The following is a 26,246-nucleotide window of genomic DNA, read 5'->3' as shown; positions in this document are numbered from 1 at the left end:
GTTTGTGGCTGGATCAGCAGCTCTTCATCATGCGGCAGGAGAGACTCAATACAGCAGGGGTCTCTGATTTCTATGCTGCAGTACTGAGGGCCTGGCAGCTGCTGAGACCCACACGAGAGGGGGGTGTGGTGCCTGGGCCGTGGGTATGGGAGGAACCACTGATCACTGGGTTTGGTGGACCTGGAGAGCAGGGTGGCAGCGTTCTGACTCAAAGCAGCACAGAGGCTACTGTACCGTACGGAGGTGGGCTTAGCGGGAGGGAAGGGCCATCAGTGGCAGGGGGTTGTGGGGGCTGAGAGCATGGCAGTGTATAGGTGGAGGGTGCTCTATAAGCTCCCAGTGCTGGAAAGGTCAGGGGTCATCCAGTGGAGGGTATTACATGGAGCCCTGGACACCAATAGCTGGTTGGCTCAGGTTGACCTGGGAGTTGGGGAGGGGTGTCCGTTTTCTGCAATGACAGACTGTTCATCATGTTTTTATTGTGTTGCCAGGGTAATGCTGTTACTGTTGACGGCTTAGGGTTGAGTTTGAGTTTTACAAAATGATCAACAGTGATGAGATGTTTCAAGAGGTATGGGGGCTCAGGGGGGCTGTCTGTACGGCTGGAGAGGAGGGGTTGGATGTACGGTTGGAATGTGGTGCTGGATGGTGTATTGTACTGTGGTGTTGGGTACTGTATAATGTGATGGTGTGGAGGTTGTGGTGGCACGCAATGTATTTTTAGGATGGGAGGTGTTAGTGTAATGAGGATGACAAGTCAGTCTCTCTCCATCTCTCTCTCTCTCTCTCTCTCTCTCTCTCTCTCTTAACAGCGCTCTGCACAGGCAGCAGTGGAGGACAGTGATCAGATCTTTACTGAGCTGATCCGCTCCATTGAGAGAAGGAGCTCTGAGGTGAAGGAGCTGATCAGAGCCCAAGAGAAGGCTCAAGTGAGTCAAGCTGAAGGACTCCTGGAGCAACTGAAGCAGGAGATAGCTGAGCTGAGGAAGAGAAGCACTGAGCTGGAGCAGCTCTCACACACAGAGGATCACATCCATTTCCTCCAGGTAACTAAACTGTCTTGTTACATGTGATATGAAATTAACTTCATGTGAAACTATTCATCTCAATCATTATGTTGTCCTGTCCCTCTCTCCTGCTCTCCGTGTTTTTCTCCCCCCTCTCTGTCTCTCTCTCTGTGTCTCTGTCTCTCCTTCTGTCCCCCTCTCTGTCCCCCTCTCTGTCTCTGTCACCCTCTCTCTCTGTCGCCCTCTTGCTATGTCTCTGTCACTCTCTGTTCCCCTCTCTTCTGTCTATGTCCCTCTCTGTCTCTGTCTCTCTCTCTCTGTCCCTCTCTCTCTGCCCCATCTCTGTCTCTCTCTCTGCCCCCCTTTCTGTCTCTCCCTCTGTCCCCCCATCTGTCTCTCCTTCTGTCCCCCTCTCTCTCTCTGTCCCCCTCTCTCTCTCTCTGTGTCCCTCTGTCTCTGTCCTTCTCTCTCTGTCCCCTCTCTCTCTGTCTCTCTGTCTCTCTCTCTCTCTCTCTCTCACTCTCTCCGTGTCTCTCTCTGTCTTTCTGTCTCTCTCTCTCTTTATCTCTCTCTCTCCCTCTCTCTCTCTCTTTATCTCTCTCTCTCTTTATCTCTCTCTCTCTCTCTCTCTCTCTCTCTCTCTCTCTCTCTCTCTCTCTCTGTCCCTCTGTCTCTGTCCCCCCTCTCTCGCTCTCTCTCTCTCTCTCTGTCCATCTGTCCGTTTCTCTCTGTCCCTGTCTCTCTCTCTCTCTGTCCATCTGTCCGTCTCTCTCTCTCTCTCTCTCTCTCTCTCTCTCTGTCTCCAGAGTTATCAGTCTCTCTCTCTCTCTCTCTCTCTCTCTCTCTCTCTCCAGAGTTATCAGTCTCTCTCCAGTATCAGTGTATCTTCAGACTTACCCAGCATCGTTGTCCGTCCTCTTCAGTACTTTGGAGATGTGAGTAAGACTGTGTCTGAACTGAGAGAGAAACTAGAAGACTTCGTTAAAGGAGAATGGACCAAGATCTCCACTACAGGTGTGTTGAAAATAATAACAACATCAACTTTAGACCATTGAAAGTTCCCTACTAGTCATATACATGTGGAATATGGTATGATGATAACATTCCCTCTCTCTGTCAATGTGTTTGTGTGTCTGTAGTGAATATAGTGGATGTTGTACTGCCTCCAGAGCCCAAGTCTCTTTTTACTGACACTCCTAACAATCCCTGTAGAAATATATAGCAATAGTAGATCTAATCAAAGACTGGGTATCTATCTGACTCCTCATATTTCTCTGATTTGATCTCTGCTGTGCTCTAATCAAAGACAGGGTAGATACAGTTGGTCTCATTGGTCTCTGCTCTGCTCTTCTCCCAGATTCCTGTCAGCTCACACTGGACCTAAACACAGTACACACACGCCTCTCTCTGTCTGAAGGGAACAGAAAGGTGACCTATACAGGCCAAGTCCAACCATATCCTGGCCATCTAGACAGATTCACTAACCATTGTCAGGTTCTGTGTAGAGAGGGTCTGTCTGGTCGCTGTTACTGGGAGGTGGAGTGGAGTGGTGATGTTGATACAGCAGTCTCATATAAAGACATCAGCAGAACAGAGACAGATAATAGATTTGGATTGAATAACAAGTCCTGGAGTTTGGAGTGCTATAGTAATGTTTATTGGTTCAGACACAATAATGTTGAGACTAAAGTATCAGGCCCTCAGTCCTCCAGAGTAGGAGTGTACCTGGATCACAAGGCAGGTACTCTGTCCTTCTACAGTGTCTCTGACACAATGACCCTCCTCCACAGAGTCCAGACCACATTCACTCAGCCCCTCTATCCTGGGGTTTGGCTCAATAGTGATAATGGTACTGCTGAGCTGGTTAAACTGTAGTAGGGTCCACATAGATACTAGTCATGCTGGTGTAGTCTATAGCTGAGCTGGTTAAACTGTAGTAGGGTCCACATAGACACTAGTCATGCTGGTGGTGATGGTCCCCAGATATAATGGTCTGTTTTTCAGTACAATAATTTGTCTGACCATGCTGGTCATTTATGAACATTTGAACATCTTGGCCATGTGCTGTTATAATCTCCACCCGGCACAGCCAGAAGAGGACTGGCCACCCCTCATAGCCTGGTTCCTCTCTAGGTTTCTTCCTAGGTTTTGGCCTTTCTAAGGAGTTTTTCCTAGCCACCGTGCTTCTACACCTGCATTGCTTGCTGTTTGGGGTTTTAGGCTGGGTATCTGTACAGCACTCAGCTGATGTAAGAAAGGCTAAATAAATACATTTGATTTGAAATGGTAAAAATGTACTTAACAAGTCACATAATAAGTTACATGGACTCACTGTGAACAATAATATAACTAGAGACAAAGTCTTTCCTGCCAGGAGACGTAGCCTGGAAAACTCCTGGCCCTAATAGAAGCTGCAGAGGATTCAGTGGTGTCTTGTTTTCCTGCAGGCCAACCTCTTGGTTCTAGAAGACCAGAGGATTCAGTGGTGTCTAGTTTACCTGCAGGTCACCCTCTTGGTTCTAGAAGACCAGAGGATTCAGTGGTGTCTTGTTTACATGCAGGATATATTTTTTAAAAGATTTTAGTCATTTAGCAGATGCTCTTATCCAGAGCAACTTACAGTAGTGAAGGCATACATTTTATTTCTATGCTGGCCCCCCGTGGAAATCAAACCCACAACCCTGGCGTTGCAAACACCATGCTCTACCAACTGAGCTACAGGGAAGGCTAGAAGGTTCTAGAAGACCAGAGGATTCAGTGGTGTCTTGTTTACCTGCAGGCCACCCACTTGGTTCTAGAAGACCAGAGGATTCAGTGGTGTCTTGTTTACCTACAGGCCACCCTCTTGGTTCTAGAAGACCAGAGGATTCAGTGGTGTCTTGTTTACCTGCAGCCCACCCACTTGGTTCTAGAAGACCAGAGGATTCAGTGGTGTCTTGTTTACCTACAGGCCACCCTCTTGGTTCTAGAAGACTAGAGGATTCAGTGGTGTCTTGTTTACCTGCAGGCCACCCTCTTGGTTCTAGAAGACCAGAGGATTCAGTGGTGTCTTGTTTACATGCAGGTTACCCTCTTGGTTCTAGAAGACCAGAGGATTCAGTGGTGTCTTGTTTACCTGCAGGCCACCCTTTTGGCCACCCGGATCCTCTGTTTGGTCTACCACCCAGGACAATGGATCGGATTACAGCCGGCTACCCAAAACAACGACACCGTAGAAGGGGCAGACGGAGCGGTCTTCTGGTCTGGGTACGTAGACGGGCACATCGCGCACCGCTCCCGAGCATACTACTCGCCAACGTCCAGTCTCTTGACAACAAGGTAGACGAAATCCGTGCAAGGGTAGCATTCCAGAGAGCGATCCGAGATTGTAACGTTCTTTGTTTCACGGAAACATGGCTCATTCGAGAAACACTATCTGAGTCAGTACAGCCACCCGGTTTCTTCACGCATCACGTCGACAGAAATAAGCATCTCTCTGGTAAGAAGAAGGGCGGGGGTGTATGCCTTATGATTAACGAGACGTGGTGTGATCATAACAACATACAGGAACTGAAGTCCTTTGGTTCACCTGACTTAGAATTCCTCTCAATCAAATGTCGACCGCATTATCTCTCAAGAGAATTCTCTTCGATCATAATCACAGTCGTGTATATTCCCCCCCAAGGAGACACATCGACGGCCCTGAAAGAACTTCATTGGACTCTATGTAAACTGGAAACCACATATCCTGAGGCTGCATTTATTGTAGCCAGGGATTTTAACAAGGCTAATCTGAAAACAAGGCTCCCCAAATTCTATCAGCATATCGACTGTGCTACCAGGGGTAGCAACACCCTAGACCACTGTTATTCTAACTTCTGCGACGCATATAAGGCCCTCCCCCGCCCTCCCTTCAGAAAAGCTGATCACAACTCCATTTTGTTGCTCCCAGCCTATAGACAGAAACTAAAACAGGAAGCCCCCGGCCTCAGGTCTGTTCAACGCTGGTCCGACCAATCGGTTTCCACGCTTCAAGACTGCTTCGATCACGTGGACTGGGATATGTTCCGCATTGCAGCCAACAACAACATTGACAAATACGCTGATTCGGTGTGCGATTTTTATTAACAAGTGCATCGGCGATGTCGTACCCACAGTGTCTATTAAAACATTCCCAAACCAGAAACCGTGGATTGACAGTATTCGCGCAAAACTGAACATTTGAACCATTGCTTTAAATCAGGGCAAGGTGACCGGAAACATGACCGAATACAAACAGTGTAGTTATTCCCTCCGCAAGGCAATCAAACAAGCTAAGCGTCAGTACAGAGACAAAGTGGAGTCACAATTCAACGGCTCAGACACGAGAGGTATGTGGCAGGGTCTACAGTCAATCACGGACTACAAAAGAAAAACCAGCCCCGTCGCGGATCACGATGCCTTGCTCCCAGACAGACTGAACAACTTTTTTGCTCGCTTTGAGGACAATACAGTGCCACTGACACGGCCCGTTACCAAAACCTGCGGGCTCTCCTTCACTGTAGCCAACGTGAGTAAAACATTTAAACGTGTTAACCCTCGCAAGGCTGCAGGCCCAGACGGCATCCCCGGCCGCGTCCTCAGAGCATGCGCAGACCAGCTGGCTGGTGTGTTTACAGACATATTCAATCAATCCTTATCCCAGTCTGCTGTCCCCACATGCTTCAAGAGGGCCACCATTGTTCCTGTTCCCAAGAAAGCTAAGGTAACTGAGCTAAATGACTACCGCCCTGTAGCACTCACTTCCATCATCATGAAGTGCTTTGAGAGACTAGTCAAGGACCATATTACCTCCACCCTACCTGACACCCTAGACCCACTCCAATTTGCTTACCGACCCAATAGGTCCACAGACGACGCAATCGCCATCACACTGCACACTGCCCTAACCCATCTGGATAAGAGGAATACCTATGTAAGAATGCTGTTCATCGATTACAGCTCAGCATTTAACACCATAGTACCCTCCAAACTCGTCATTAAGCTCGAGACCCTGGGTCTCGACCCCGCCCTGTGCAACTGGGTCCTGGACTTCCTGACGGGCCACCCCCAGGTGATGAAGGTAGGTAACAACATCTCCACCCCGCTGATCCTCAACACTGGGTCCCCACAAGGGTGCGTTCTCAGCCCTCTCCTGTACTCCCTGTTCACCCACGACTGCGTGGCCATGCACGCCTCCAACTCAATCATCAAGTTTGCAGACGACACTACAGTGGTAGGCTTGATTACCAACAACGACGAGACGGCCTACAGGGAGGAGGTGAGGGCCCTCGGAGTGTGGTGTCAGGAAAATAACCTCACACTCAATGTCAACAAAACAAAGGTGATGATCGTGGACTTCAAGAAACAGCAGGGGGAGCAGCCCCCTATCTACATTGACGGGACAGTAGTGGAGAGGGTGGAGAGTTTTTAGTTCCTCGGGGTACACATCATGGACAAACTGAAATGGTCCACCCACACAGACAGCGTGGTGAAGAAGGTGCAGCAGCGCCTCTTCAACCTCACCAAAAACACTCACTAACTTTTACAGATGCTCAATCGAGAGCATCCTGTCTGGCTGTATCACCGCCTGGTACGGCAGCTGCTCCGCCCATAACCAGAAGGCTCTCCAGAGGGTAGTGAGGTCTGCACAACGATGTCACAGGAAGGCCAAAAAGATCATCATGGACAACAACCACCCGAGCCACTGCCTGTTCACCCCGTTATCATCCAGAAGGCGAGGTCAGTACAGGTGCATCAAAGCGGGGACCGAGAGACTGAAAAACAGCTTCTATCTCAAGGCCATCAGACTGTTAAACAGCCATCACTCACATCGAGTGGCTGCTACCAACATACTGACTCAACTCCACCCTCTTTAAAGGCAGTAAATTTCCTGAAAGCACGTGAACATTTGGACCACAATTAAAAGAGCAATAGGGTGCATTTCCATGAGGTTTCATGTGCTGTCTGAATGATAATACTGTATTAGATTCATGCATACACGATTTACACTGAAACATTTTAGCTGTGTAAGGTTGACTCTGGGGAATAACAAATACACTAAATGAATCAGCTGTCTCAGTTCAAGCTGCAGTACCCTGTACTTATTTCTACAATACAAATACAACTAATAGAAGTTATATAAACAATTCTATTCAGAATAGCAAGCTAACGTTTGTGGCTGACACATAGTTCACCTGAATGCAGCCAGCTCTCCAACAGACAGACAGATTGATTACACATTGGAACCATCAACCCATAACGGACATACTGAAAATACATCTATAATCTATTCCATCTTGATTCAAACAACATTCCAATATTTAGCTAAGGGAGGACACAGCTGGCTATTAGCTCACGTACAAAAATATTTGGGGAAAACAGAACATGAAATAATGTCATGCTCTGACGTAGGAGAGCTGTGTTTTCTCTGTTTAGCTAAGCCAGGGTGTGATAGGTGGGTGGGCATTCTATGTTTTTGTTTCTATGTTTTGGCCGGGTATGAATTCCAATCAGAGGCAGCTGTCTATCGTTGTCTCTGATTGAAAGCCATACTTAGGCAGCCTGTGTTTTTGTGGGATCTTGTTTTTGTGCAGCTGTGTGTGAGCAGCCCCAGAACGTCACGTTTGTTTCAGTTTCACCTGTTTATTGTTTTGTTCAAGTTCACAAATAAATTATGTGGAACTACCGGCACACTGCGCCTTGGCTAATTTATGATGGGGAATACGAAGACAGCACTCGTGACAGAAGATCCCACCAAAAGAAAGCCAAGCAGCGTGCGCTCACCAGGAAGACGAGCGGGACCAAGCAGTGTGGATCAGAGGACTGGACCTGGGAAGAGATCCTGGATGGGGCAGGACCTTGGACAAGACCGGGAGTGTATCGCCGCCCGCCGGAGGAGATAGAGGCAGCAAAGGTGGAACGGCGATACTGGGAAGAACGGCTAAGAGAGCTACAGGAGCCTGAGAGGCAGCGGCCAAAAAACATTTTTTTTGGGGGGGGGGGCCACACGGGTAGATTGGCTAAGGCGGGTTTAAGACCTGAGCCAACTCCCCGTGCTTACCGTGGGGAGCGAGTGACTGTACAAGCACCGTGTTATGCGGTGGTGTGCACGGTGTCGCCCATGCGCACTCACAGCCTGGTGCGCTCGGTGCAAGCTCCTCACCGTTGTTGTGCTAAGGTTGGCACTCAGCCAGCTTGTAGTATGCCCGCTCAGAATTCCTGCCCTCCAGTGCGCCTCCAGAGCCTAGTACGTCCTGTGCCTGCTCCACTCACTCTCCCTCCAGTGCGCCACCATAGCCCAGTACGTCCTGTGCCTGCTCCTCGCACTCTTCCTCCAGTGCGCCTCCATAGCCCAGTACGTCCGGTGCCTGCTCCGCGCACTCTCCCTCCAGTGCGCCTCCCTAGCCCAGTACGTCCTGTGCCTGCTCCTCACACTCTTCCTCCATAGCCCAGTACGGCCGGAGCCTGCTTTGAGCACTCGGTCCTCAGGATGTCTCTCCAGTCCGGTGAGACCTGTTCCTGCTCCACGAATAAAGGCTCCAGTGATAATCAATGGTCCAAAGCCTGTAGAGATGATCCATGCATGAAGCCTCTAGTGATGATCCATGGCCCGAAGCCTGTAGGGATGTTCCATGGCCCGGAGCCTGTAGAGATAATCCATGGCAAGAAGCCTGTAGGGATTATCCATGGTCCGGAGCCTGTAGGGATAATCCATGGCACGAAGCCTGTAGGGATAATCCATGGCCCGGCACCTGTAGAGATGATCCATGGCATGAAGCCTCCAGTGATGATCCAGGGCACGGAACCTGTATTGATGATCCAAGGCATGGAGCCTGCAACAACACTCCTCAGTCCGGAGCCTCCAGCGACGCTCCTCAGTCCGGAGCCTCCAGCGACGCTCCTCAGTCCGGAGCCTCCAGCGACGCTCCCCAGCCCAGAGCCTCCAGCGACGCTCCCCAGCCCGGAGCCTCCAGCGACGCTCCGCAGCCGGAGCTTCCAGCGATGGTCTGCAGCCCAGAGTCTTCAGGGGCGGCCTTTAGCCCAGAGTCTTCAGCGGCGGTTGGCGGTCCAAAGCCTCCGGCGATGATCCACGGTCTGGTTCCTCCGGACACACAGAAGCAGGGGGATCAGCGGGCGGTGGGGGTGCTACGCCCGGAACCAGAGCCGCCGCCAATTATAGATGCCCACCCGGACCCTCCCCAATAGGTTCAGATTTGCGGCCGGAGGTCCGCACCTTTGGGGGGGGTACTGTCACGCTCTGACCTAGGAGAGCTGTGTTTTCTCTGTTTAGCTAGGCCAGGGTGTGATAGGTGGGTGGGCATTCTATGTTTTTGTTTCTATGTTTTGGCCGGGTATGGTTTCCAAATCAGAGGCAGCTGTCTATCGTTGTCTCTGATTGGAAGCCATACTTAGGCAGACTGTTTTTCCCTGTGTTTTTGTGGGATCTTGTTTTTGTGCAGCTGTGTGTGAGCAGCCCCAGAACGTCACGTTTGTTTCAGTTTCACCTGTTTATTGTTTTGTTCAAGTTCACAAATAAATTATGTGGAACTACTGGCACGCTGCGCCTTGGCTAATTTATGACAGGGAATTTGAAGACAGCATTCGTGACAAATAAGCTATTCATTATAACAGTTTAGACCAGTGGGCACCAACCTTTTCTGAGTCAAGATCACTTTCTGAGTCAAAATGCATGCCGAGATCTACTGCTCTGATTTTTTATTAACATAACTTAAGAAATGTAAGCCTATGTAACAATAACTAATTAAAAACAGTACTGTAGCAATGAGGTTTGTGCAGTAAGCTATAGACCCAATACATTATCACCGCATACTGGTTTTGCTTGAATTTACCTGCCAATGCATTGTTGTTGAGATTTTTTTATTTTTTATTATTATATTTAAAAATTTGAGGTAGGCTATATGATCACACCGGAAATAGATCCATTGTTGTATTACTTGTTAGGCACAGCTGAGTGAGCATACATTTAAATGATTAGCTTCTTATTTTACTGGGCTGATGGTGCCTGCATCTGATGGTCAGTCTCAGCGGAGGGAGAGAGCAGCAGACTGAGGGTCAGTCTCAGCGGAGGGAGAGAGCAGCAGACTGAGGGTCAGTCTCAGCGGAGGGAGAGAGCAGCAGACTGAGGGTCAGTCTCAGCAGAGGGAGAGAGCAGCAGACTGAGGGTCCTTCTCTCTACATCCCTCCACTCTTCCTTTCCTCCACTGACACTGACCAAAAAGGGACACCATCTTCCAGCTGATGGTATAACTCGAGTTGCACCGCATTACTTCTGCCTCATACACACATTCATGTTGTTACTCCTATGAACAGAGAAAGTGAAATATTCCTCTATATTAAAAAAGACCCAAGCCGCTAATAATAGTAACAATGCAGGCCTATATAAACACTTTCCTCCTCATTCATTACTGCTGCACTGCTTGTTGTAGCGCTGAGTGGAAATAGGAAGAACCCGCATTTTATGGCTTATAAAAGTGTTGAATACAAAGTGTTGACAGTGCTGAGTAAGAACTTAAACATGAACTCACTCATAAAAACAGCAGCTCTGCTGTATTCGTTGACAGTCTCTCTCATTAATGTTCACTCTCTGGGTCTCACTGGTCCACATTTAAACTGGTCTTGGTCTCATTACAGGTGAGCCACATTTAAACTGGTCTTGGTCTCATTACAGGTGAGACACATTTAAACTGGTCTTGGTCTCCTTACAGGTGAGACACATTTAAACTGGTCTTGGTCTCATTACAGGTGAGATACATTTAAACTGGTCTTGGTCTCCTTACAGGTGAGCCACATGGGTCTAGAGGTCTCTAGTGGCTGAGTCTTGGTCTGGGTCTCACTGGTTCTGTTCCAGTCTGTCCTGTCTCCATCTCTGGTATATTCAGTACCAAAACATCAACATCATCCACTCCAGACCTGGGTTCAAATACTATTTGAAATCTTTCAAATACATTGAATATTTGCTTTTGGAAAGGGAACCATGATTAATGTCTATGTGTAACAGTTTGACACTGTGTGATGATCACACTATTACTTTTGTGTTACCCCAGGAGGTCTACACCGGAGGGTGGTAATAGAGGGGAGGTACGTGCTGCGACGTTGGCTCCCTCTGCTGGGAGTACACGAGCTGGGCACCCCGTCACAGATGGCTGCAAGTGGAGGTAATTAGGGGGAAGTGCCAACCAAACGTGGAGGCCAAATAAAAGGAGCACTGTGGCACACCGCCAGAGAGAACTGGGAGAGACCGACACAGAGCCAAAGCTGAGAAGAAGGACGGAGACAAACCAATATGATTTTCTTTGTTATGTTTATTTTAAGGCCTAGTAAAGTCGTGTTTGCTGACTAAAACCTCCCTGTCTCTGTGTTCATCTCTGCTGACTAAAACCTCCCTGTCTCTGTGTTCATCTCTGCTGACTAAAACCTCCCTGTCTCTGTGTTAATCTCTGCTGACTGAAACCTCCCTGTCTCTGTGTTAATCTCTGCTGACTAAAACCTCCCTGTCTCTGTGTTAATCTCTGCTGACTAAAACCTCCCTGTCTCTGTGTTCATCTCTGCTGACTGAAACCTCCCTGTCTCTGTGTTAATCTCTGCTGACTGAAACCTCCCTGTCTCTGTGTTAATCTCTGCTGACTAAAACCTCCCTGTCTCTGTGTTAATCTCTGCTGACTGAAACCTCCCTGTCTCTGTGTTCATCTCTGCTGACTAAAACCTCCCTGTCTCTGTGTTAATCTCTGCTGACTGAAACCTCCCTGTCTCTGTGTTAATCTCTGCACGCTCAACCCAACACCCCACGGTTTACCACACTTTGAATAACATTGTTTCTTCAACAGTCAAAAGAAAAGTGGAGCACATTGAAGTGTAGAACAACAGCTGAAATAAGACAGAAACATTGAGGACATTTGTTGTTTGTTTTCTAGACTGAAAGTAGATGTTTGATCACCTTTTGGTCCCAAAATAAAACGTTAAAGCGATACAATAACAATTTAAACAACTGTATTAACAACATGGATTCTAATAGATTCATATTTTAAATCCTCAGAATTCATACAGTATAGAACAACATCTAGAAGACAGAGGCATATCATTACATACAGTATAGAACACCATCTAGAAGACATATCATTACATACAGTATAGAACACCATCTAGAAGACAGAGATATATCATTACACACAGTATAGAACACCATCTAGAAGACAGAGACATATCATTACACACAGTATAGAACACCATCTAGAAGACAGAGACATATCATTACATACAGTATAGAACACCATCTAGAAGACAGACATATCATTACATACAGTATAGAACACCATCTAGAAGACATATCATTACATACAGTATAGAACACCATCTAGAAGACAGAGATATATCATTACATACAGTATAGAACACCATCTAGAAGACATATCATTACATACAGTATAGAACACCATCTAGAAGACATATCATTACATACAGTATAGAACACCATCTAGAAGACATATCATTACATACAGTATAGAACACCATCTAGAAGACATATCATTACATACAGTATAGAACACCATCTAGAAGACATATCATTACATACAGTATAGAACACCATCTAGAAGACAGACATATCATTACATACAGTATAGAACACCATCTAGAAGACATATCATTACATACAGTATAGAACAACATCTAGAAGACAGAGATATATCATTACATACAGTATAGAACACCATCTAGAAGACATATCATTACATACAGTATAGAACACCATCTAGAAGACATATCATTACATACAGTATAGAACACCATCTAGAAGACATATCATTACATGCAGTATAGAACACCATCTAGAAGACAGACATATCATTACATACAGTATAGAACACCATCTAGAAGACATATCATTACATACAGTATATCATAGATGACATGTATAAATCCTTACTTTATATTTCCTGTAACACTTTCCATTCCAGTAGCCTTATTACTGGTGAGGGTTACTGCTGCTAGTACAGTGGAAGAATGAGGCATCACAGTACTTGTTACACCACTGTACTAACAGAAACAATTACACACCAATAAACACACTGTAATGTAAAGTATTACCTCATTCTCAATGATCAGTCAATACATCCAGTATTCATTTCACCTACAGTACATTGTATCCATTTCAAGTCCCCCTCCCCCCATTGTAGCTAATTATCTATAACACATTGTACAGTTTCACCACCACGTATGAGTTGTTATGGAGGCTTATAGTTAGTGTCACAGCACATCAGTTTAAGACATTACAACATTCATTAAAAACATTATAATATGTACTCATAGAAACTGTTACCCTTTATATATTCTATCCACTCTATTTAATGTATTCCATATTAAGGGTCCTAAACTGGGAACTAAAATATTTGTCTCTATTAACATTGTGTACAGTTCTCTCTCTAACCCCTCCCTCCCCCCTCTAACCCCACCCCTCTGGCAGAACCAGGAAGTCCATCCCCCTTCACAAACTCTCTTCTGAGGAAACGAAACTGATCTGAGTCTCTCTGTCATCTGTCTGTGTGAGAGTGAACAACCGTCCAGATGGCTCAACAGGGAGTTCTGCTGGACCAGGACCAGTTCTGTTGTTCTGTCTGTCTGGATATAATGAAGAAGCCAGTCACCATCCCCTGTGGACACAGTTACTGTAGAAGCTGTATTGAGGACTGCTGGGATCAGGATGTTCTGAAAGGGGTCTATAGCTGTCCTCAGTGCAGACAGACCTTCACTCCAAGGCCTGTTCTGAAGAGAAACACCGTGCTGGCTGAGGTGGTGGAGAAACTGAAGAAGACAGGACTCCAGGCTGCTCCCCCTCCTGCTCTGTGCTATGCTGGACCTGGGGATGTGGCATGTGACGTCTGCACTGGGACCAGAAAGCAGAAAGCCCTCATGTCCTGTCTGGTGTGTCTGGCCTCTTACTGTGAGACCCACCTCCAACCTCACTATGAATCTCCTGCTTTCAAGAAGCGCAAGCTGGTCAAAGCCACCGCACAACTACAGGAGAAGATCTGCTCTCATCATGACAAACTGCTGGAGGTTTACTGTCGTACCGATCAGCAGTGTATCTGTATGCTGTGTACAATGGATGAACATAAAGGCCATGATACAGTGTCAGCTGCAGCAGAGAGGACTGAGAAACAGGTAAGACCAGAACAACAGGGGAGGCAGGTAGCTTAGTGGTTAGAGTGTTGGGCCAGTAACCGAAAGGTTGCTAGATTGAATCCCGAGCTGACAAGGTAAAAATCTGTCATTCTGCCCCTGAACAAGGCAATTAACCCACTGTTCCTAGGCATCATTGTAAATAAGAATTTGTTCTTAACTGACTTGCCTAGTTAAATTAAAGAATTAAAAACTTGTTGGTGACTGTCTGATAAATAAAGAATTAAAGAAACAGTAGGAACTAAGGTTGTTTGAATATGAGATAATTCAAATGAAATCGATCCACAGCAGAACAAACCTTGAGTACATAGATATGTTAACCCAGATTCTCCAAATGTATCACCATTTTCTAAAGTCAAACACTATTATCATTCTGAATGGCCTTTAATGACTCCAAAGTTCAGTCTCAACCCCTTGATACATGAAGTCCTACCATAAAAACTATAATCATTCACATAGCAACATAATATCATAAATTCACACAGATACATTTGAATCCTCCCTCTCTATGGGCCCTATGTCACATTACTATACTATTGATCTACTGGACTAATAAAGCTTGATAGCTCATTGAAGAGTGATTCTCCACAGAGGCAGCTGGGGATGAGTCAGCAGAAGGTCCAGCAGAGATTCCAGGAGAGAGAGAAGGAGCTGAAGGAGCTCCAACAGGCTGTGGAGTCTTTCAAGGTGAGTATTGTTGACCAGAGGAGAGACACCATTTCACTTCTCTCCTCCAGTCAGAGAGAGAGAGAGAGAGAGAGAGAGAGAGAGAGAGAGAGAGGGGCCCCTCTCCAATCCCACTGTTGGGAACAGGCTGTCTGGACCCCTTTCAGAGAATAGACTGCTTTATGTAACTGATGGGATATGAACCCAGGTCTACTGCAGGAGAAACCAACATACTGACCATTATAGCAAGAGGACATTCCCTATTGGGCCGACACTGATTTAGAAGTCACATACTGGGCTACCTCATCACATAACCATGACAACCTCATGTCCCCTATACATTAACATGGATCTCTCTCTCAATTCAATTCAAAGGTCTTTATTGGCATGGGAAACACATGTTTTGCCAAAGCAAGTGAAATAGATAATAAACGTAAGAGAAATAAACATCCATGAATGAACAATAAACATTACACTCACAAAAGTTTCAAAGGAATAGAGACATTTCAAATGTTATAATTAAAGATCAAACAGAGTGAGCCGTGCACCAGACTGAGTTCTGGAGGTGAAATGGAAATGAATGAGGGAGAGTTAAGTGAGGTAGAATGTGATGTGCAGATATGTAGAAGACTAACAGATGAACTGTCAGTATCCTCTCTGGGCTAGGCGGGACGAATTCGTCCCACCTACGTAACAGCCACTTGCAGCCTGTGGCGCGATTTTCAAAACCTTAAAAATCCTATTACTTCAATTTCTCAAACATATGACTATTTTACAGCTATTTAAAGACAAGACTCTCGTTAATCTAACCACACTGTCCGATTTCAAAAAGGCTTTACAACGAAAGCAAAACATTAGATTATGTCAGCAGAGTACCAAGCCAGAAATAATCAGACACCCATTTTTCAAGCCAGCATATAATGTCACCAAAACCCAGAAGACAGCTAAATGCAGCACTCACCTTTGATGATCTTCATCAGATGACAACCCTAGGACATTATGTTATACAATACATGCATGTTTTGTTCAATCAAGTTCATATTTATATCAAAAACCAGCTTTTTACATTAGCATGTGACGTTCAGAACTAGCATACCCCCCGCAAACTTCCGGGGAATTCGCTAACATTTTACTAAATTACTCACGATAAACGTTCACAAAAAGCATAACAATTATTTTAAGAATTATAGATACAGACCTCCTCTATGCACTCGATATGTCCGATTTTAAAATAGCTTTTTGGTGAAAGCACATTTTGCAATATTCTAAGTACATAGCCCAGGCATCACGGGCTCGCTATTTAGACACCCGGCAAGTTTAGCACTCACCATAATCATATTTACTATTATAAAAGTTTGATTACCTTTTGTTGTCTTCGTCAGAATGCACACCCAGGACTGCTACTTCATTAACAAATGTTGGTTTGGTCCAAAATAATCCATCGTTATATCCGAATAGCGGCGTTTTGTTCGTGCGTTCCAGACACTATCCGAAATGGTAAAGAAGTGTCGCGCGCATGGCGCAATTCGTGACAATAAAATTCTAAATATTCCATTACCGTACTTCGAAGCATGTCAACCGCTGTTTAAAATCAATTTTTACGCCATTTTTCTCGTAGAAAAGCGATAATATTCCGACAGGGAATCTCCTTTTCGGCAAACAGAGGAAAAAATCACAAAGGCGGGGGCGGTCGGGTCACGCGCATAAGCCCAGAGTCCCTTGATCGGCCACTTGAGAAAGGCGATAATGTGTTTCAGCCTGGGGCTGGAATGACGACATTCTGTTTTTTCCCGGGCTCTGAGAGCCTATGGAAGACGTGGGAAGTGTCACGTTAGAGCAGAGATCCTTAGTAAAAGATAGAGATGGAAAAGAAGTTCAAGAAATGGTCAGACAGGCCACTTCCTGTAAAGGAATCTCTCAGGTTTTGACCTGCCATTTGAGTTCTGTTATACTCACAGACACCATTCAAAAAGTTTTAGAAACTTTAGGGTGTTTTCTATCCATATGTAATAAGTATATGCATATTCTAGTTACTGTGTAGGAGTGGTAACCAGAATAAATCGGGTATGTTTTTTATCCAGCCGTGTCAATACTGCCCCCTAGCCCTAACAGGGTATACTCAGTTGAACTGTTGGTGATAATAGTTGTCCTCCAGTGGGTGGAGGACGTACAACCTGTTAGAATTATAGTATGCTCAGATTCTCTGTCTGTATTGAATAGGTTATCATCTGGTAAATCTAATAGGAGTGACCTACTAAATACAATCAAATTGTATTAGTCACATGCCCAGAATACAACAGGTTTAGACCTTACAGTGAAATGCTTACTTACAAGCCCCTAACCAACAATGCAGTTTAAAAAAATACGAATAAGAATAAGATAAGTGATTAAAGAGCAGCAGTAAAATAACAATAGTGACACTATATACAGGGGGAACCAGTGCAGAGTCAATGTGGAGACTATATACAGGGGGGAACCTGTACAGACTCAATGTGGAGACTATATACAGGGGGGTACCGGTGCAGAGTCAATGTGGAGACTATATACAGGGGGTACCGGTACAGAGTCAATGTGGAGACTATATACAGGGGGGAACCTGTACAGACTCAATTTGGAGACTATATACAGGGGGGAACCGGTACAGACTCAATGTGGAGACTATATACAGGGGGGTACCGGTGCAGAGTCAATGTGGAGACTATATACAGGGGGGAACCTGTACAGACTCAATGTGGAGACTATATACAGGGGGGTACCGGTGCAGAGTCAATGTGGAGACTATATACAGGGGGTACCGGTACAGAGTCAATGTGGAGACTATATACAGGGGGGAACCTGTACAGACTCAATGTGGAGACTATATACAGGGGGGTACCGGTGCAGCGTCAATGTGGAGACTATATACAGGGGGGTACCAGTACAGAGTCAATGTGGAGACTATATACAGGGGGAACCAGTACAGAGTCAATGTGGAGACTATATACAGGGGGGAACCGGTACAGAGTTAATGTGGAGACTATATACAGGGGGGAACCGGTGCAGAGTCAATGTGGAGACTATATACAGGGGGGGAACCTGTACAGAGTCAATGTGGAGACTATATACAGGGGGGTACCAGTACAGAGTCAATGTGGAGACTATATTCAGGGGGGTACCGGTACAGAGTCAATGTGGAGACTATATACAGAGGGGTACCAGTACAGAGTCAATGTGGAGACTATATTCAGGGGGGTACCAGTACAGAGTCAATGTGGAGACTATATACAGGGGGAACCGGTGCAGAGTCAATGTGCGGGGGCACCGGTTAGTTGAGGTAATATGTACATGTAGGTAGAGTTATTAAAGTGACTATGCATAGATAATAACAACAGAGAGTAGCAGTGGTGTAAAGGGGGGGGGCGGTGCAAATAGTCTGGGTGGCCATTTGATTAGATGTTCAGGAGTCTTATGGCTTGGGGGTAGAAGCTGTTTAGAAGCCTCTTGGACCTAGACTTGGCGCTCCGGTACCGCTTGCCGTGTGGTAGCAGAGAGAACAGTCTATGACTAGGGTGGCTGGAGTCTTTGACAATTCTTTGGGCCTTCCTCTGACACCGCCTGGTATAGAGGTCCTGGATGGCAGGAAGCTTGGCCCCAGTGATCTACTGGGCTGTTGGCACTACCCTCTGTAGTGTCTTGTAGTCAGAGGCCGAGCAGCTGCCATACTATTGGAGGTATCAATGTTATTATGGAGAACTGAGAGAATGGGTGTAGTAGTGAGATTCTGCTGGGTCCCAGCACAGGTGTGGAAGGGAATTCAATTGTAGACCAGTTAGCTAAAATAGCTTTAAAACTAGATATAATTGATATTAATGTTCCACTGGGTAGAGGTGAGGCCAAATGTAAGATCAGAGCCATTTTGATAGATGTGTGGCAGAAGAGATGAGACTCTGAGCACAAGGGACGGCATTTATATGCCCTCCAAAGAAAGGTGGACCAAGATTCAAAGGTCAGATTAGGAAGGAAGAGGTGGTGTTTACTCGATTGTGTTTAGGACATTGTACATTGAACTGGTCATTCCATCTGGTTGGCAGCATGTGAATGGTTTGTGTCTGGAGGGTCTGGTCAATGAAACGGTGGAGCATGTGTTGTTATATTGTTGTAAGGATGTTGAAGAGAGGGAAAGATTGAAGTGTAGGGTCATTGAGGTTGGGGGGGTTTGGAAGGGATTTTGGGGATGGGGGAGGGTCTATTAGAAGTTAGTAGGGCTCTTTTTTATTTTCTCAGAAGTACTGAGTTAGGTAGGAGGATTTAGAAATGTTGTAAACCGTGAATGAACATTCCAGCACAGTAGGTGGCGCCATGCACCTTTAACGTTGGTTTGAGGACCGCCATTATATCATAGAAGAAGAAGAAGTTGGTCGTGTGAGGGTTTTGTTGTTCCCGAGGAGGGCTACTATTCTTTTTGCGTATTTTCTGTTTGTTGAGGGTTTATCGGTTAGAGTTGAGGGGGGAGTAGGGTAGTTTGATGGCCTCAACCGAGTGGAGAAGAAACGCTGTCTCTTCAGGTCCGTTCTGGAGAATGGTGTGGAGGAATTGTTGATCCTGGTCGGTGAACAGGTGGGAACATATTCACTCTGTATCCAGAATGAACAAGGTGCTGGTTGTGGTAATGAAAAGGTGAGTCTTGTTGTCCGGCTAGTTACCAGTATGGTTTTAATGAGGGTGTGTTGGTGCCGATTTCGACAAGAGTAGTGGTGTCTAATCTGCCTCCATTTATTATGTCCGAACAGATCCGTAAAGAGTTGGTTCGTTCTGGTAAATGTGGAAGTGTTTTTCTTAACTAAATTGAAGGTTAAACAGCGGAGGGGTGGTACACAGGGTTTGTTAGCACAGATAGTGTGGACATTTAAAAAAATATATTTTCTGATGAAACTAGTTAATTGCATCCGCCAAGGAGCCTAGTGATATAATACTCATATATATATATATATATATATATATATATATATATATATATATATATATATATAATATTACCATATGTCCCAGCTGTTTGCCGTGGTTTTGAAGTAAATCTCTTCCAGTCCACGACCTTGTAAGTTTACCTCAGGTAACTTATTATTAACTAACCTTGTAGGTTTACCACAGGTAACTTATTATTAACTATCCTTGTAGGTTTACCTCAGGTAACTTATTAACTATCCTTGTAGGTTTACCTCAGGTAACTTATTATTAACTATCCTTGTTGGTTTACCTCAGGTAACTTATTATTAACTATCCTTGTAGGTTTACCTCAGGTAACTTATTATTAACTATCCTTGAAGGTTTACCTCAGGTAAATTATTATTAACTATCCTTGAAGGTTTACCTCAGGTAAATTATTATGAACTATCCTTGAAGGTTTACCTCAGGTAACTTATTATTAACTATCCTTGTAGGTTTACCTCAGGTAACTTATTATTAACTAAGTTACAGCTACTTGGTGAGGAAGTTAACTTTTCACCTGGTTACAGATTGTAGTGAACTAAAGGGATGGTTGGCGCAAAGCCTTCAAATGTTAAACATGTTCTGGTCATGGTTAACTGTATTTTTTTTTTTTATATAAAAAGGTGTAAATTCTCAACAAATCGCAAATCCCTGTTCTCTTTTTCAAGATGTGGCTGATTTAAACAGCCAGAAGAAATAAATAAATATATAAGAAATAACCTTTTTATGATTTGTTGTTTCAAAATGGCTGCTGGGTAATTTGATATGTGTTGAAATCTGTTAGTTCGTAGACATCAAATAGAGAGAATGCTGCGCAGGTTCACTGAGTTGTAAACCTAATGGATAGGTGGAGCTCATTGATTTGTAGCTCTGACAGTTGCTACCTCAGATTATGAGCCTATCAAGTGTGGTGAATGAGGTATGTAGTACCCACAGAAGACCACAGGGAGGAGCAAGAGAGATATAAACACATACAGAATTTCTCTTTAAATACCCTGAACCTAACAATCAATCAAATGTATTTATAAAGTCCTTTTTACATCAGCAGATATCAAAGTGCTGTACAGAAACTCTAACCCTACGTATAACCTATTTTATCCTGAACCCTAATTCTAGGGTAGGGTAGCCTAGAACACGTTTAGAAACTATTTTAGTAATAATATTATGTTAGTAAATACCATTATAGTACTACATAGGTTTTATTGTTATTTTTTTTAATAAAACCTTTGTATAGTACTTAGCATTTAACTGTTTTTAGTTATTTTATTATATTTATTATTCAGAGGAGTCTGTCTGAATAATGAAATGTTAATATACTGCTCCAAAAAATAAAGGGAACACTTAAACAACACATCCTAGATCTGACTGAAAGAAATAATCTTATTAAATACATTTTTCTTTACATAGTTGAATGTGCTGACAACAAAATCACACAAAAATAATCAATGGAAATCCAATTTATCAACCCATGGAGGTCTGGATTTGGAGTCACACTCAAAATTAAAGTGGAAAACCACACTACAGGCTGATCCAACTTTGATGTAATGTCCTTAAAACAAGTCAAAATGAGGCTCAGTAGTGTGTGTGGCCTCCATGTGCCTGTATAACCTCCCTACAATACCTGGGCATGCTCCTGATGAGGTGGCGGATGGTCTCCTGAGGCATCTCCTCCCAGCCCTCGACTAAAGCATCCGCCAACTCCTGGACAGTCTGTGGTGCAACGTGGCGTTGGTGGATGGAGCGAGACATGATGTCCCAGATGTGCTCAATTGGATTCATGTCTGGGGAACGGGCGGGCCAGTCCATAGCATCAATGCCTTCCTCTTGTAGGAACTGCTGACACACTCCAGCCACATGAGGTCTAGCATTGTCTTGCATTAAGAGGAACCCAGGGCCAACCGCACCAGCATATGGTCTCACAAGGGGTCTGAGGATCTCATCTCGGTACCTAATGGCAGTCAGGCTACCTCTGGCGAGCACATGGAGGGCTGTGCGGCCCCCCAAAGAAATGCCACCCCACACCATGACTGACCCACAGCCAAACCGGTCATGCAGGGAGGATATTGCAGGCAGCAGAACGTTCTCCACGGCGTCTCCAGACTCTGTCACGTCTGTCACGTGCTCAGTGTGAACCTGCTTTCATCTGTGAAGAGCACAGGGCGCCAGTGGAAAATTTGCCAATCTTGGTGTTCTCTGGCAAATGCCAAACGTCCTGCACGGTGTTGGGCTGTAAGCACAACCCCCACCTGTGGACGTCGGGCCCTCATACCACCCTCATGGAGTCTGTTTCTGACCGTTTGAGCAGACACATGCACATTTGTGGCCTGCTGGAGGTCATTTTGCAGGGCTCTGGCAGTGCTTCTCCTGCGCCTCCTTGCACAAAGGCGGAGGTAATGGTCCTGCTGCTGGGTTTTTGCCCTCCTACGGCCTCCTCCACGTCTCCTGATGTACTGGCCAGTCTCCTGGTAGCGCCTCCATGCTCTGGACACTACGCTGACAGACACAGCAAACCTTCTTGCCACAGCTCGCATTGATGTGCCATCCTGGATGAGCTGCACTACCTGAGCCACTTGTGTGGGTTGTAGACTCCGTCTCATGCGACCACTAGAGTGAGTGCACCGCCAGTATTCAAAAGTGACCAAAACATCAGCCAGGAAGCATAGGAACTGAGAAGTGGTCTGTGGTCCCCACCTGCAGAACCACTCCTTTATTGGGGGTGTCTTGCTAATTGCCACCTGTTGTCTATTCCATTTGCACAACAGCATGTGAAATGTATTGTCAATCAGTGTTGCTTCCTAAGTGGACAGTTTGATTTCACAGAAGAGTGATTGACTCAGAGTTACATTGTGTTGTTTAAGTGTTCCCTTTATTTTTTTGAGCAGTGTATATTGCCACGCTTTTTAAATTTGTTGTATGTAACCTTTATTTAATTAGGGAAGTAAGTTAATAACAAATTCTTATTTACAATGACGGCCTACTGGGGAACAGTGGGTTAACTGCCTTGTTCGTTGGCAGAACGACAGATTTTTACCTTGTCAGCTCAGGGATTCGATCCAGCAACCTTTCGGTTACTGTCCCAACGCTCTAACCACTAGACTACCTGTCACCTCTACACTCTAACCACTAGACTACCTGTCACCTCTACACTCTAACCTACCTGTCACCTCTACACTCTAACCTACCTGTCACCGCTATACTCTAACCACTAGACTACCTGTCACCTCTACACTCTAACCACTAGACTACCTGTCACCTCTACACTCTAACCACTAGACTACCTGCCACCTCTACACTCTAACCACTAGACTACCTGCCACCTCTACACTCTAACCACTAGACTACCTGTCACCTCTACACTCTAACCACTAGGCTACCTGTCACCTCTACACTCTAACCACTAGACTACCTGTCACCTCTACACTCTAACCACTAGACTACCTGTCACCTCTACACTCTAACCACTAGACTACCTGCCACCTCTACACTCTAACCACTAGACTACCTGCCACCTCTACACTCTAACCACTAGACTACCTGTCACCTCTACACTCTAACCACTAGACTACCTGTCACCTCTACACTCTAACCACTAGACTACCTGTCACCTCTACACTCTAACCACTAGACTACCTGTCGCCCCTACACTCTAACCACTAGACTACCTGTCACATCTACACTCTAACCACTAGACTACCTGTCACCTCTACACTCTAACCACTAGACTACCTGTCACCTCTACACTCTAACCACTAGACTACCTGTCACCTCTACACTCTAACCACTAGACTACCTGTCACCTCTACACTCTAACCACTAGACTACCTGTCACCTCTACACTCTAACCACTAGACTACCTGTCACCTCTACACTCTAACCACTAGACTACCTGTCACCTCTACACTCTAACCACTAGACTACCTGTCACCACCATCACTAAACTGCTATCATTACCATTACCACCCATACCACTACTATTTGGAATGATAAACAACAATAATAATAGTAATAACAATAATAGTAATAATAAGTAAGTTACTGCTTACTATGCAGATGTTATTATTCAGTGTCCCTCAGGCCATGGCAGGCAAATACATATTTGGCTGCAAGAGGAGCCATTGCTCCTTCGCCCATGAGTATTTTTAGTTTTTCTTCTGGGTTTAATAAGTTCAAATTTGGAATAAATGTAGTCATTTCTGTAAATAAGGAATCTCTTTGTGAGGAATATTTATCACAGTAAAGGAGAAAGTGCATCTCTGTCTCTACCTCCCCTGTCGTGCAGTGGCCACATACACGCTCCTCTTTGGGTAGCCATGTCTTTTTATGTCTGCTGGTTTCTATTGCCAATCGGTGGTCACTCAGCCTGTACTTGGTAAGGATCTGTCTCTGCTTCCTATCTCTGACAGAGTAGAGATAATCAGCCAATTCATATTCTCTGTTTAGGGTCAGATAGCAATTTAGTCGGCTTTGGGATTTTGTTTTGTTTTTCCAATGTTGTAAATATGAGTCCTTTGATTGGTTCATGATTTTGTTTATTTGAATTATTTATTTTGAAGCGGTGCTGGTGTCAGCTTGGTTGGTGAGGTCCAACACCAGCTTACTGAGAGGGCTCGTTTCTGGGCTCAGCTCTTGGGTTTGAAGTGCTTTAAATTGCAGACTTGAATTTGGACTTGAATTTAGATGTAGACAACATTTTTATGATCTTTTCTGTATTTTCATTATTACTGGAAAGCGGCCCAATTCTGCCCTACATGCGTTAGTTGGTGTATTTCTCTGGACTTGTAGGATTTTCCGACAGAATTCTGCATGTAGGGCTTCATTTGGATGTTTGTCCCACATTTTAAAGTCCAGTTTATTGAGTGGCCCCCAAACCTCACTTCCGTAAAGAGCTATTGGTAGGATTACACTGTCAAATATTTTTGTCCAAATTCTAATTGGGATGTTGATTTTGAATAATTTCATTTTTATTGCATACAATGCTCTGCAGGCTTTTTCTTTGAGTGCATTCACTGCCATATTAAAAGTTTCCCGATGCAGATATGGTCAGACCAAGGTAGGTGTAATTTTTAGTGTGTTCAATGATGGTGTTGTTCAGGGTGAATTTATATTTGTGTTTCTGACGTCTGTGTTTTTTTTAGAAAATCATGATTTTCGTTTTTTGGAAATTTACTGCCAGGGCCCAATTATGGCAATATTGCTGTAGAATATTAATGTTCTGTTGAAGACCTTCTTTGGTTGGTGATAGAAGTACCAAGTCATCAGCATATAGCAGGTATTTCACATCTGTGTGAAATAGTGTGAGTCCTGGGGCTGGAGAATGGTCCAACATGTCTGCTAATTCATTGATATAAATGTTGAAAAGGTTTGGACTCAAACTGCAGCCTTGCCTTACACCTCGACATTGTGAAAATAATTCTGTTCTTTGGTTTTTGATTTTTATTGCACATTTGTTTTCTGTGTACATACATTTTATTAAGTCATACACCTTACCACCAAGCCCACTTTGGAGAATTTTGTAGAATAGCCCTTCGTGCCAAATAGAATCAAATTCTTTTTTAAAGTCAATAAAGCAAGCAAAGATTTTGCCCTCTTTTTTTTGGTGGACGTGTTTATTAATTAGTGTGTGTAAGGTGTGTATATATGGTCAGTAGTGCGATGGCTAGGGAGAAAGCCAATTTGACATTTACTTATTAATTTTTTTTCTTGAAGAAAGGTTTGAATTCTTGAATTCAAAATGCTACAGAAAACCTTTCCCAAGTTACTGTTTGCGCAAATTCCCCTGTAATTATTGGGGTCTGATTTGTCTCCACTTTTGTGGATAGGGGAGATGAGCCCCTGGTTCCAGACATCAGGGAAGCAGCCAGAAGTTAAAACCATGTTGAACAATTTTAAGCACAGCATTTTGCAACTCAAGTGTGCTGTTTTTCAGCATTTCATTTCTGATGTTGTCTAGACCACAAGCCTTCTTTGATTTAATAGATTTGAGCTTTTCATTTAGTTCTTGTTGGGTTATTGGCTGGTTCTTGTTGGGTTAATGACTGATTTCAAGGATGTTACATTTTTCTTTAATTTCTAATTGGTTCTATTGTAAGACTTTTTGTGGGATGTTTTTGTATAGATTATCAAAATAAATGTTCCAAATTCCTACATCTTGTATGACTAATTCTTGTGGCTTTGTTGTGCTTAAATTGTTCCACATGTCCCAGAACTGATTTTGGTCAATTGCGTTTTCAATTTCATTAAGTGTCTTGATGGTATAATTCAATTTCTTGCGTTTCAGTGTTTGTTTATACTGTTTCAGAGTTTCAAAGTATTCATATCGTAGCTCTGGGTTGTTTTGCTGCTTATGTTTTTCGTTTGACATTTGTCTTAGGTGTTTTCTGATTGTTTTACATTCATTATCAAACCATTTATCAG

General features: G+C 44.5%; 1 protein-coding gene across 1 annotated transcript in view; it reads left to right on the top strand.

Moving 5' to 3' along the window:
* Nucleotides 1-11,064: 11,064 nt before the first annotated feature.
* LOC106584636 (E3 ubiquitin/ISG15 ligase TRIM25) overlaps nt 11,065-26,246 on the top strand; it is a 17,180-nt gene continuing 1,998 nt past the window's right edge. Inside the window, exons 1-3 of the mRNA XM_082968126.1 lie at nt 11,065-11,182; nt 13,486-14,183; nt 14,793-14,888. Coding sequence (XP_082824252.1) covers nt 13,587-14,183; nt 14,793-14,888 — 693 coding nt within the window. The 5' untranslated portion in view covers nt 11,065-11,182; nt 13,486-13,586. The remainder of the gene's footprint in view (nt 11,183-13,485; nt 14,184-14,792; nt 14,889-26,246) is intronic.

Source organism: Salmo salar, chromosome 23 (genome assembly GCF_965601325.2).
Source record: "Salmo salar chromosome 23, fSalSal1, whole genome shotgun sequence".
Taxonomy (NCBI): Eukaryota; Metazoa; Chordata; class Actinopteri; order Salmoniformes; family Salmonidae; genus Salmo; species Salmo salar.
The sequence above is the reverse complement of the archived record's forward strand: the minus strand, read 5'-3'. Positions and strand labels throughout refer to the sequence as shown.